Source organism: Gopherus evgoodei, chromosome 5 (genome assembly GCF_007399415.2).
Source record: "Gopherus evgoodei ecotype Sinaloan lineage chromosome 5, rGopEvg1_v1.p, whole genome shotgun sequence".
Lineage (NCBI taxonomy): Eukaryota > Metazoa > Chordata > Testudines > Testudinidae > Gopherus > Gopherus evgoodei.
In genome coordinates, this window is record NC_044326.1 from 108,194,078 (window position 1) to 108,206,201 (window position 12,124).

A 12,124-nucleotide genomic window follows, 5' to 3' on the forward strand; every position below is an offset into this window, starting at 1 on the left:
ACTGTGTGTGCGCGTGTGTATGATAGACGCCGTACTTCTATCACAATCATGACTATTGTATTTGTAATATTTTTTAGATATCATTAAACTGCAGCTGGTTGAAGCAGGCCTGGTCGAATGTCTACTTGAGATTGTCCAGAAGACTGTAGACAGTGACAAAGAGGATGACATAGCTGAACTTAAAACAGCCTCTGATCTTATGGTTTTACTACTACTCGGAGGTGAGTACAGTATCTTAGTATATTTTGCACAGCAGCAGAGGATACCTAGGTCACATTTTACAGCTTAATTTTACTTTTACTATATAAAACACATGTTTTAAATTATTTTAAGGACTTGCTAGCTTGTTATTCAGTGGGCCAGATTTTGTACTCTGACACTGCTGTAAATCTAGAGTAATTCTAGTGAAGTCAATAGAGTTACACAAATATAACAGAGAGAAGAATTTGAACTAACATTTCTTTTGGGTGTTTATTTTCTACACTTTTTGCCTCCAGATGAATCCATGCAAAAGTTATTTGAAGGAGGAAAAGGCAGCGTCTTCCAAAGGGTACTTTCATGGATTCCTTCCAATAACCATCAGCTACAGCTTGCAGGAGCACTGGCTATTGCAAATTTTGCAAGAAATGGTAAGAATATGCTATAACAGCTTGTGTTTGCCTGTTTGCACCCTTTTAATGGGCTCTTTCTGTATAGCTATGAATCAAGCCTGTGTTGTGGTGGGATTTTTTAATTTGGTTTATGATAGCATTGGTAGTTTTGCACACCTTTGCTGGGTTTCTGAAAGAAGTTAACCCTGCTTTTAGAATTCTGCTTTTTCTACACATTGAAGATTCAGACACATTACTAAAGAATCATTATCCCTTTTTGAGGAATTTCTCAACTCTAGTAACTCCTACCTCAAGCAACACTTTTCAGATAGATATTTGTATCATGCTATTGGAGTTTTCAATTTTTACTTTCTGCTCTATTTCCCATTCCTTTGCTGTAAATGCATAATTGTTCCTGTAATTGAAGTTGACCCTGGTGGTCAGATGCTACACTTTACCTGAACTGTAAAATTTGGACAAGGGGGAAATTACACTTTTGTACTGAGAAGCTCTTGTATGCATATTAAGATTTATTGTGAGCATACAAGTGACTCATCTTGTCTTGTGCAGATGGAAACTGCATCCATATGGTGGATAATGGAATAGTTCAAAAGCTGATGGATCTGCTAGACAGACATGTGGAAGATGGAAACGTAACTGTGCAGCATGCAGCACTGAGTGCACTCAGAAACTTGGCTATTCCTGGTATGGCTTACGTCGCACTGCTGATCTCTCAGGGTGAATTCTGGCTCCCAGTGCAAAGCAATGAGGGGGATGACATTGTCCTCAGCCAACCTGGAGGCAGGCCAGCGAGCCTGTGTGCAGCTAGGCCACGGCCACGTCTACATTTATGGGAGGGTTTGGTGGCCAGCAGTTCTGTGTAGGTCACAGACCCACCGCTTATGTTTCTGCCACTGTCGTCCTGCAATAATATATCCACCCTGCACTCCCGCAGAGAGAGCAGCTGTGCTGCCTGGCTCTGCAATATGCAGGAGGCTGTGGAGACCTCAGTGTCACTTCCCTTGGCACTGCAACTGTTCTGCATCATTTTGGGCTCTCTCTGGCTAATAAGGAATCCTACCTAGGATTTCCATCTTTGCAAAGAGAACTGTTCACTTTTCTGATATACCACATCTTGCTGTAATTTCTCAGAGCTTTTTTTTCCCCATAGATGTTAGCGTTAGAGGAGGACTATCAGGACATTTGATCCATTAGGATTAGTTAATGTTTGTAACAATCTTTGAAGGTAATGGGCCATCCAAGTCCTAAATATTGTCATTTTTAATCATTTGTATCAATTTTTGATTGCCTGAACATAAAATATGAATATTCACATAAAAGCCAAAGCAAATATATAAATAATGTATATGTAAAACCCATACTTTCCAATGACCTGAGCCAAAAATCATCCTCTTTGATCAGTTTACTCTTCTTTTACTGCATACATTTAATTTTGAAAAATACTAAACTTCCTGAGACCAAACATTAATACCTACTAAATTCATATACATTTAACAATGCTAGAGAGCCATCTTCTGCTCACCTTATCCATTCGAGTCATCCCACCGACTTCAGTGGGGCGACCTCCCATGAATATGTGCGGGATTGGTCTCAAACCAATATACAGAACTTTCAACACCCAAGGAATATCTGCCGCAGCAGGGTACTTCCTTTTAAGTAATATTTAGAATATGAACTAATGTATCACTTTCATTAAGCATAGTATGGGATAAACTCTGTCCCCTCCTCACCATTTGTGGACAGCCTCATCAAGGTGGAATCAGTGTAGTCTCACTACATGGGATGAGAGAGGATTTAGGAGGCTGCACAAGGAATGCACACCCCCTGCAGGATACCCCACACTGCTTTTTGCACAGTGTATTGGGGCAGGGCAAGAGGTCCCCCTACTAACCTGATCCTTCAGTACACAGCGTCTATTCCAAACCTTTAGGGTGGAATTGTCTCTCCAGCTGGTCACTTCTCTTGCTCACATAGCTATTGTCCACATAGAGGACTCTGGCATTCAGCTAATATACTCAGGATTGAGCACTGGGAATTAGATTTATGCATAAGAACAAAACAATTCAAATTCACACTGTGTCTACATAACCATAAAATTATTTATATAGAGTGTGTGTGCGCTCACAATGTACACATTAGTATGCTATTTTTCAGTGTGTGTAGAAAAGCTGCTTTTGGACTGTCTTGGAAATGACAGTCTCCATCTAGTTTAAATGCATCATCAAAAATGATTTCTGAGAATTTCTGTTCTTTATTCATGTAGTTGTAAATAAGGCTAAGATGCTATCAGCTGGCGTTGCAGAAGCGGTACTGAAATTTCTCAGATCGGAGATGCCCCCTGTTCAATTCAAGCTGCTGGGAACGTTAAGAATGTTAATAGATGCACAAGGTAAAATAAGCAGTTCTTTATGTTCTATGATTCTCTCGCTAGTATAATCTGTTAAGGCTCTTCTAGAAGAAAAATAGTTTTGGGTTTTTGTTTTTGTTTTTTTTTGTTGTTGTTTTTTACTTTTTCTTAAGTCTTTAGCACAATGAGAGAAACATGAGCTGATTTAAAAATTCTGGATTGACTACCATGGACAATCAGAACACCTTTCAGACACATTTACTTTTCTACTTCAGCATTCTTCTAAACTGCCATATTATGCATATGTATCTAACTGCAGGTGTTTTGACCTAAGCTGACACTCATATTGTGCTACTCAGTTCCCACTTCTCTGTACCTTCTCTGTATCTAGCACCCTTGAATGGGCTGATCCATTTAATAATTGATAAATCGCTATTTCAAACTGATTAAATGTTATGTAATTTGCAGCTATCACATAGTGACTAGAACTACCATAAATAAAGTGGCAAACCACAGAAGGCTATGAAGAGTCTCTGTGACTATTTAGTGTTTTCTTTAATTTTAAATTCCAAGCATCTTTTTAAATTGCTATACCAAATAGCTCCCAGCAACCCTCAGCCACAGTTTGTGAATACTAGAGCCCTTGTAAAATTCACTAGGGTTTGTAATTATAGTACGTCTGGTTTCCATTTTTGAATATTTACATCCTTTTACCCAATAGCAATGGATGATATAGTGATATATACCACACCAAATCTATAACTGAAGTATAGGACAGCCTTACTAATCTGTACAATGGTAAACTACAATTCTGCACTGAGTGTGGACTTGCTGCTTTGCTCCTCGCTTCAGCACAGATTGGCAAGCTCTGGAAATCAGGTCATTAAAGAGGGACATCAAACTGCTTTGTGAGTCAATGGAACAGTGCTACATCCCCTCTCAACCCAACCGTGGTACTCAGTACCATCCTGAGACAGGACAAGGGCACATAACATGCTTCCCCATCTTTCTTCTAGCTGGCTTCTGCTCCCACTGATGCTGTTGAGGGACCAGGTTCTCCACTGTTTTCCCAGGCCTTGTTAAAGGCTGCAGGAGTGAAGAAACTAGATGGCAGAGATGAATAGAACATGGAAGCCATTAGACTAATGCCACCCTCCCTTCAGAGGCAGCCCTGTTTCCTCTGTACTTGTGTGTCTTGAGAACAGCCATCGAGGTGACAGTGGTGAAGGTAAAGATGGCTATTGTGTTCTGTGCTGAGGGGAGATAGGACAGCTGCCAGTTCTGTTGCTCCTTTTCTTCCTTCCAGTCAAGGAGGTGCACGGCCCTATCATCTTCAGAACAAAGCCAATGGTACCCACCTTTATTTTCATCTGTTCCCCTCAAAGGAATGATGCAGCACTCTATATACTGAGGGAGAGGAGAGGAGAGGAGAGGTTATATTACCTTTGTATTTGGCAATTGTGTGACCACTACTGGAATATTGCATCCAGTTCTAGTGTCCATATTTCAAAAAGAATGTTGAAAAATTGGAGTGGGAGCAGAGAAGAGCCACAGGAATGATTAAGGGATGGGAAAACATGCCTTAGAGAGAGATTCAAGGAGCTCAATCTATTTAACTTGGCAGTGAGAAGGTTAAAGGGTGACTTGATCACAGCTTATAAGTCCCTACATGTGGTACAGAATTCTGATAAAAGAGGATTCTTTATTCCAGTAGACAACAAGATCCAATGGCTGGAATTTGAAGCTATGCAACTTCAGACTGGAAATTAAAAAAAAAAAAAAATTTTAACAGTGAGGGAAATTAGCCATTGGAACAACTTACCGATGATTGTCTTGAATTCACTATCACTGGAAATTTTTAAATCAAGATTGGATGTTTTTCTAAAAAGATCTGCTCTAGTTCAGTCACAGCTTTTGGCTTTGAAGAAAGAACTAATTCAGGAAAGTCCTAGGGCCTGTTTTATGCAGGAGGTCAGATAAATGATCACAATAGTCCCTCTGGCCTTAAAAATCTATAGATCTATGAATTGGCTCACTGGGAATGTGATTTTTGTCTCCTTTTTTGTCTCTCATATTCAATATTTCACAAACTTCAATGGTCAAAATTTCATCCAAGAAAAAAGCAGAAAAAAATGTACCAGGAAAATATGTTGTGAAATTTTTTATGCACTTCCCTCCCACCCCGATTTTCTACCAGTTTTGCTCACTGATGCAAACTGGGACTTTCCCTCTATTAGCAGAGAGTAACAAGGTTCTTCTTTACGATTTTTCTTCCTCTTAGAAACTTTCATGCATACATTTCTGACACATGCTGGAAAATGACATCCTTGTTTTATTTTGGCTTGTGTCATATGTAGCAGAAGCTGCTGAACAGCTGGGAAAGAATGTGAAATTGGTTGAACGGTTGGTGGAATGGTGTGAAGCCAAGGATCATGCAGGTGTGATGGGGGAGTCAAACAGACTGCTTTCTGCACTTATCCGACATAGCAAATCAAAAGTAAGTTACTGGTGAAAAAATCCAGTTCACGTGGAGTCTTTAAAAGAAAGTCATGCCATGCTCTATTTTCAGTGTAGAAATACAGGCCCTGACCCTCTGCAATGAGATCGGCATGAATGGAGTCTGTGCCTGTTGTGAGCCCCAGTTACATCAAGGAGAGTCCACCCAAGCAGATTAGCTTGCAGAATTATGGCCATATTTTGTAATGTGACTGGATGTCTCAGAAGATTGACACCCTCTGGGTCATCTATATGAATCCCATGACCCATGTTGATTTAAAAGTCCCCTTCTGATGACTGTTTGAAATAAGCCAGTGACCTGTCTCCAGTTTCTGTTGGAGAGGCATAAAGCAGCTTTGTTGGTATTCTCAGAAGAAAGGCCAAAGATTGATTGGACATGGAGACTTACTGTCATCTTCTAGAAATGATCCATCTACTTAGGATTGAGCCATGTGGATGGGAAAGAGTGACAAGGAAACTGCATGGCTAATTCCTGTGCTTACCTCTGTGTGTGACAACATGGGACTTCTGGCTTCGGGGGGCCTGTCAATCAGATATGAGCACCAAGTTGAATATAAATGCTAATTATTTGATTAAAAACACTGTTTCATAAATATGAAGCCTGTTAAAGGAACACAGTCTAGGTTAGTAGGCCCAAATTTTGACCTGCCTATATTTATACTGTAACTTACAAATGCCAGTGGGATAAATTTTGCTCTGAATTACACTAGTGTAAATTCATAGTAACTCCATTCACTATCAATGACTTTACTCCAGATTTACACCTGTGTAAAAGAGAGAAAGAATCTTGACCTGTTTTTATAAAAAGTTTCAAAACTTTCAATGCTATTCTTTATCAGTTTCAAGCTTTCAAAAGGTTGTTCAATAAACATTTTCTTACAAAGGCCTACTTGTGTATACTCAAGGTAAAAAAATACTAGATGTCTGTCAATACACTTCTAGCACACTCCTCACCATGTTAGCTACACTGCACAGAGTTTATACAAAATACATGAAAGACCAGAACGTGCAGTCCTCGCTTATCCGTGTAGTCATATCGGACCTAACAGAGTTCTGGAATTAGCAGACTCCTGTTGCAACCACTGGGAGTAGTTCCTCCTTATGCCAGGCTTGTATTTTATCAGTTGATTCAGTGTGATTAGTTGTATAAGTATGCACTGCAGGATCAAGCCTGACATTGGGAAATGCTACTTGAGAAGTATGTTCACAAATTAGGAATGACCTGATTCATGGCACTACAAAGCAGAAACAGAGGTGCATTGTGGGACTGATCCTGCATGATGCTGAGATTACTCAGCTCCCATTTAAGTCAGTGGGATCTGTGGGTAGTTACCCTTTCACACCGTCAGTTCTTATGCAAAGAGTATTCTCATATTTTTCCTGCCCATCCTATGGTTTGTGTTCAGCCTCTAAAATGAGTCAGTATTAATTTTTCCCAGAATTCTGAATACCTTTCTTTCTTGCTGTCCGCAAGTCACATGTGCATGTGGTGAATTCTGCTGCTATTTTAAGAAACCATGGGAGCAGAGATGTGAGTTTTACGAGTCTGTGGAGGGTGACTGCACTCAAAAACTTAAAGCAAAGATACTAACACTGGCATGGAACAGCTAATGTTTGTATTAGACACAGAATTTAGCAAAAATCACAGAGTGCAGAAGAATCTGAGCTTTTAGAAGCTCAAAGACTGTCCTTCAACACAGTGGAAAAATTAGTTTACTCTTTTTAAATTTCATATTTGCACTGCCCTCTATGTTTGGATACAGGCATAGCTGCATGGCTTTTTACCATACTTTCACTAATATTTTAAATTCATGCACTTACAAAAGATAACGTGACATTTTCAAAAGTGCCTCAGTGACTTAGACCTTTTGGCCCCACTGACTTTCAAAGAGACTTAGGCCCCTAAGTATCTGAGTTACATTTGACTTGGGCTCCAAGTCACTTAGGCCCTCCTGTAGAAAATTATGGTGAGGTTCTTTGTCTCGATTCCCAGTAACTTCAGCAGAAGCTGAAGGCACTCAGAGCTTTGCAGGAGGTCCTCAGCATTTAGTAGAGAAGAGTCTAATTAGAAGGGATTTGTTGCAAGAAAGATAATTTTTATATATTTATGTGCATTAGGTAATTCAAAATTAAGAGCTTTTTAGCAGTGAATTTCTTAGGCAGTAAGCTCAGACTAACTGACACACAAGGTAGTATCTCATTTAAACAGCTTCTTTCCTCCCCTTACTCTCATTTGTAACAACATCTCAGAAGCTTGAAAGTAAATTGATTGGTGTTAGTTCCAGGAGAAGCACTTAACAGTGTGAGGTTTGTAGATTCTAGGAAAAAGACTATTTAAAAAAATAACCAAAACCAAATAGATAAAGAACTCCGAGGCCTTCATCCATCTTTTTATTACAAATACAAGTAAAATTTTTGACCTAAAAACATTGACAGAGACCCTTTAAATATTTAAGAGGATTTAATCCAGTTAACATTTTTGTTTCCTAGGTCTTGGGCAACAAGAAAATTATTGTAATGCTGGCTTTAGAACAAAAAGTAATACAGCAGTATTCTGTAACTTTTATTCCTTATGGTCTCATATGTATGACCAGTTTTGAGAGAATGCTATTCACTTCCTGCCTACTTTGTTTTTCACATTTTCCTAGTCTACAATTTCCATTATTAAATAAGTTGGAATACAGAATAACCTCCCTTTTCTAAAGGTCTTGAGGGTCATCCCAAAATTCAAGGACGAGAGGCATTTTGCATGATGGGGGATTGAAAGCCAAGGTTACAAAAGAGTCCTTCTGGATCTCCATACCCAGAGCACAGCAAAGGGATGCTGGACATCTTCAAACAGGTTGCATGCTGGGTTTCAACACCACAGGATAAGAAGAAGAAAGCTAGTTGTCTTTGCAGATTGGCTGATTTTAAATGGGGCTCAGGATTAGCTGGAGGGCAGTCCCTTTTAGAGCGAATTGGTCTGCAAAGCATGATAGCAATCTCATCCAGTATAACCTGGAAGAGGGGTGGGGAACAGACTTAACAAAATTATTGCTTAATTCAAACTTTTGGTTAACCAGTGTGTATTACCCAATAATTACATAATTTAACCAGATGTGATAAATACATATACCTGTGGCTCTCAACCTTTCCAGACTACTGCACCCCTTTCAGGAGTCTGATTTGTCTTGCATACCCCCAAGTTTCACCTCACTTAAAAACTACTTGCTTAAAAAATCAGGCATAAAAGTACAAAAGTGGCACAGGACACTATTACTAAAAAATTGCTGACTTTCTCATTTTGACCATATATCTGGAATATAAATATTCCAGTATATAGTATGTAGAGCAGTATAAACAATTCATTGTCTGTATGAAATTTTAGTTTGTACTGACTTTGCTAGTGTTTTTTTATGTAGCCTGTTTTAAAACTAGGTAAATATCTAGATGAGTTGATGTACCCCTTGGAAGACCTTTGCGTACCCCTCGTTGAGAACAACTGGCCTATACACACATGTACTTACAGCATATATCACAACTAAATTATTCAAGTCTGTTAATGTGTAATGCAAACTTTTTTCAGTCCTGTTATTCTTATTTATTTTAGGATGTAATTAGGACCATTGTTCAGAGCGGTGGCATCAAGCATTTAGCTACCATGGCAACTAGCGAACATGTAATAATGCAAAATGAAGCTCTTATTGCTCTGGCACTAATAGCGGCATTAGAATTAGGTGAGTATCCTGATGGTTAGCTCTCATTATTTTCCCTTTAGTCTGTGCTCAAGATGCTCAGGGCTGGAAAATCCAAGCAGAAGTGAGTTCCGTGGGTAGAGCTGCAGAAATCTACCAGTTTGACAAGATACTTGCTTTCATGAGCATGGGAATCTATGTTAACATACCCATATACAGGCAAAAACGGGGCTGTACAGATCAAGTTTGCCTTGCAGTGTCTTTATTACAGGTGATGATGTGTGAACTAGAAAGGCCCAAGAATGACTTTCAGATCCTAGATAGAGTTATCAATGACTAATAGTTAGAAAAATCTTTTTACATGATAAGGATGCTGTGGGACTCAGGGGTGATACGCATGGAACCCTAGGATGTCATATTTATAATTACATTTCAGCCTGGAGACACTATCAACCATGTGATTTAAAAAAATTGTTCTAGCCTCATCAGCAGGCTAATCTAGGGAAAGGTTTTTAATAGCACCTGGTTCTGGCTACACTTGAATGTAGACATCCTAAACCAGTTTAGTGAGAACTGCCAAGATATGACATTGGCTAGCTGCTGGTGCAGTCATGAGGACGTTAGTGAAATGGTGGGTGCTGCTCAGATAATGACTATTACTGATTTTATTAAATTTTTCAGCAACAAAAATAGATTTTTGATATGTCCTGTGTCGCTAACACTTTCAAGTTTGCTAAAGTTGAAAGAATTTTTAAAAATTGATTTTTCTTTCCACCATTTATCCTGCTCGCTTGCTCTTTGTATTTCCCTCATCTTGGACAATAGAACTAGTTGGGTCAACATTACTTACTTTTGCGTTCAGTTTCATCTCTTGTTCTTATGCGCTAGCAGAGTGCTGTTGTGTTCTGCTTCCAAAACACTGCAAAGAAGTGTTAGATATAAAAATAAATTAATCACATTGAAAAAAAAATAAAAAAATATCTTTATTCATTTTGGTCTTTTAGTCCCTTCCCTTTTGTCTTCAAACAATTACATTTTGGGCCTAAACGAAGTTGATGGTGTCCCTGTAAAACTTTGCCCAAATCATGTATTCCTTACTCAAGGCCTGGTCCTACTAAGTATTGAGCACTCTTGAACAGGTGCTGAGCACCCTGAGTTCTTTTTGATTTCAAAGATCACACCCTCCGTTTTTATTCCCTCAAAAGTCTGGAAAGCATTTAGTCAACAAGAGTTCTGACTGAGGAAGGCTAGCAGGGGTTGACTTCTCAGTATTCAGAATGCAGAGTGGATTTTCCATCAGGATTTTAGTTTAATATAAAACCATTTCACAAGGTACCATTATATGTATATATTTGTTTCATTTCATATCAGGCAACTCTTGAAGACTTCACAGCACCAGCGCAGGAGATAAATATTTCAATACATGGCTAAACACTGTGCATCAAAAATGACAGATGATATTCTTGGATTTACAACTTTCACTTATTTGTATTGCAGTCACTGCTGAGAAGGATCTCGAAAATGCTAAACTAGTCCAGATTCTACACAGACTGCTCTCAGATGAGAGGAGTGCTCCAGAAATCAAATACAACTCCATGGTGTTGATCTGTGCTCTCATGGGATCTGGTGAGTATTTACAAGGTGTTGCTTTGTTCTGCTCCTTGCTTTTCCCCTCACCCCCACCCCCACCTTTAAAAACTGAACTTTCTGTTTTCAGCTTGGATGCTGGGCCTCTACTACATACAGTCGGCCCAGTTCTCCACTCACACTGATTGTACGTGGACATAACTCCACTGACTATGGTGAAGTCACTCCTAATTTATAGTGTTGAGAGAGAAGTAAATCAGTTCTACCATGTGTACAGAAAGCTGTATAACAACTCAGTGCTGGATAATATTAAAGTATATTTTTTGCATGATAAGTAATATGTAATAGTAATAACTCAAGACTATAGCTCCTGCATGGTGCTGAGTTCTCCCTAATTTCCAGACGTCAGTGGGACCTCAGGGGCACTCAGCACTTTGGCGTATCTGCGCAGATACACAAGCATATAGCAGGGAGCTTAGCATTTGCCTTTAACTCCATGTTCCTATCATTTGCACATTTAGTTTTTCTTAACACTACAGTAAAGTTAGGGTTGGTTCTCCCCCACCCCACCCCCGCAAATGAATCTCCTTATTTTTGTTTTAAATTTTAAAAAAAGAAAGAAAAAAATAAGATTAAAAACCAGGACGTGCTTGAAAATGGAAAAAGAAAATACAAAGAGGTGATAAAAGAAACAAGGACTGCTAAAATACTTAAAATGTACCTGAGTCACAGCTCTTTTTGCTGGGGGGTATTCCCTCCCTGGGGAAAGCCCTGTGCTCTAAAGGCCTTAACTGCTCATGCCAACTTTCTGAACCACTTTACTCTAGGGCACTGTGTAAAGAGGAACAAAACCTGTTCTAACATCCCTTGTAAACAGGACACCTTTAAACATTCAGAACTTTAAAATTACTGAGCCAGTTTCCTTCAAACTTTGGATTGTTTTGAAGACTGTGTAATGAGCCAAAGTTTTTGGAATTTTAGCCTTCAGCCTTTCGAGGAAGGGATACACAAAATTTAAGTAGGAATATCTGGGGAGAGCATTTCATTCCTCCTCTATTAAAAAATGATTGCATTTACTCAGGTTTCCCAAAACTAATGCATTTTAGGGTGGGATCAAATTTCATCCCAAACAGAATTTGAGAAATTTACAAGCAGCTAAAAAGATAAAGAATGGGATTAAAATTAAAATAGGAGCTCAAGTCTTTCCTACACACAAAATTGCACAATTAAACTATATTAGTATGGGCCAAGTGAAAAATGATTTAAAAGTGTCTACACAAGGGTTTGCATCAGTTTAACTAAATTGATTTAAATGGGTGCAATTTATGTTTGTAATCAAGTCTTCCGTTTTTACTGTAGTGTTTGCTAATGATGCCTGCTATATT

General features: G+C 38.9%; 1 protein-coding gene across 5 annotated transcripts in view; it reads left to right on the forward strand.

Annotated features, from left to right (window-relative positions):
* Positions 1-12,124, forward strand: part of RAP1GDS1 (Rap1 GTPase-GDP dissociation stimulator 1) — a 177,254-nt gene that overhangs the window by 162,174 nt on the left and 2,956 nt on the right. For all 5 annotated transcript variants that reach the window (XM_030564400.1, XM_030564402.1, XM_030564401.1 and 2 more), the window contains 7 exons: positions 78-221; positions 498-629; positions 1,161-1,295; positions 2,875-3,000; positions 5,316-5,455; positions 9,068-9,194; positions 10,650-10,778. In XM_030564400.1, coding sequence (XP_030420260.1) covers positions 78-221; positions 498-629; positions 1,161-1,295; positions 2,875-3,000; positions 5,316-5,455; positions 9,068-9,194; positions 10,650-10,778 — 933 coding nt within the window. The remainder of the gene's footprint in view (positions 1-77; positions 222-497; positions 630-1,160; positions 1,296-2,874; positions 3,001-5,315; positions 5,456-9,067; positions 9,195-10,649; positions 10,779-12,124) is intronic.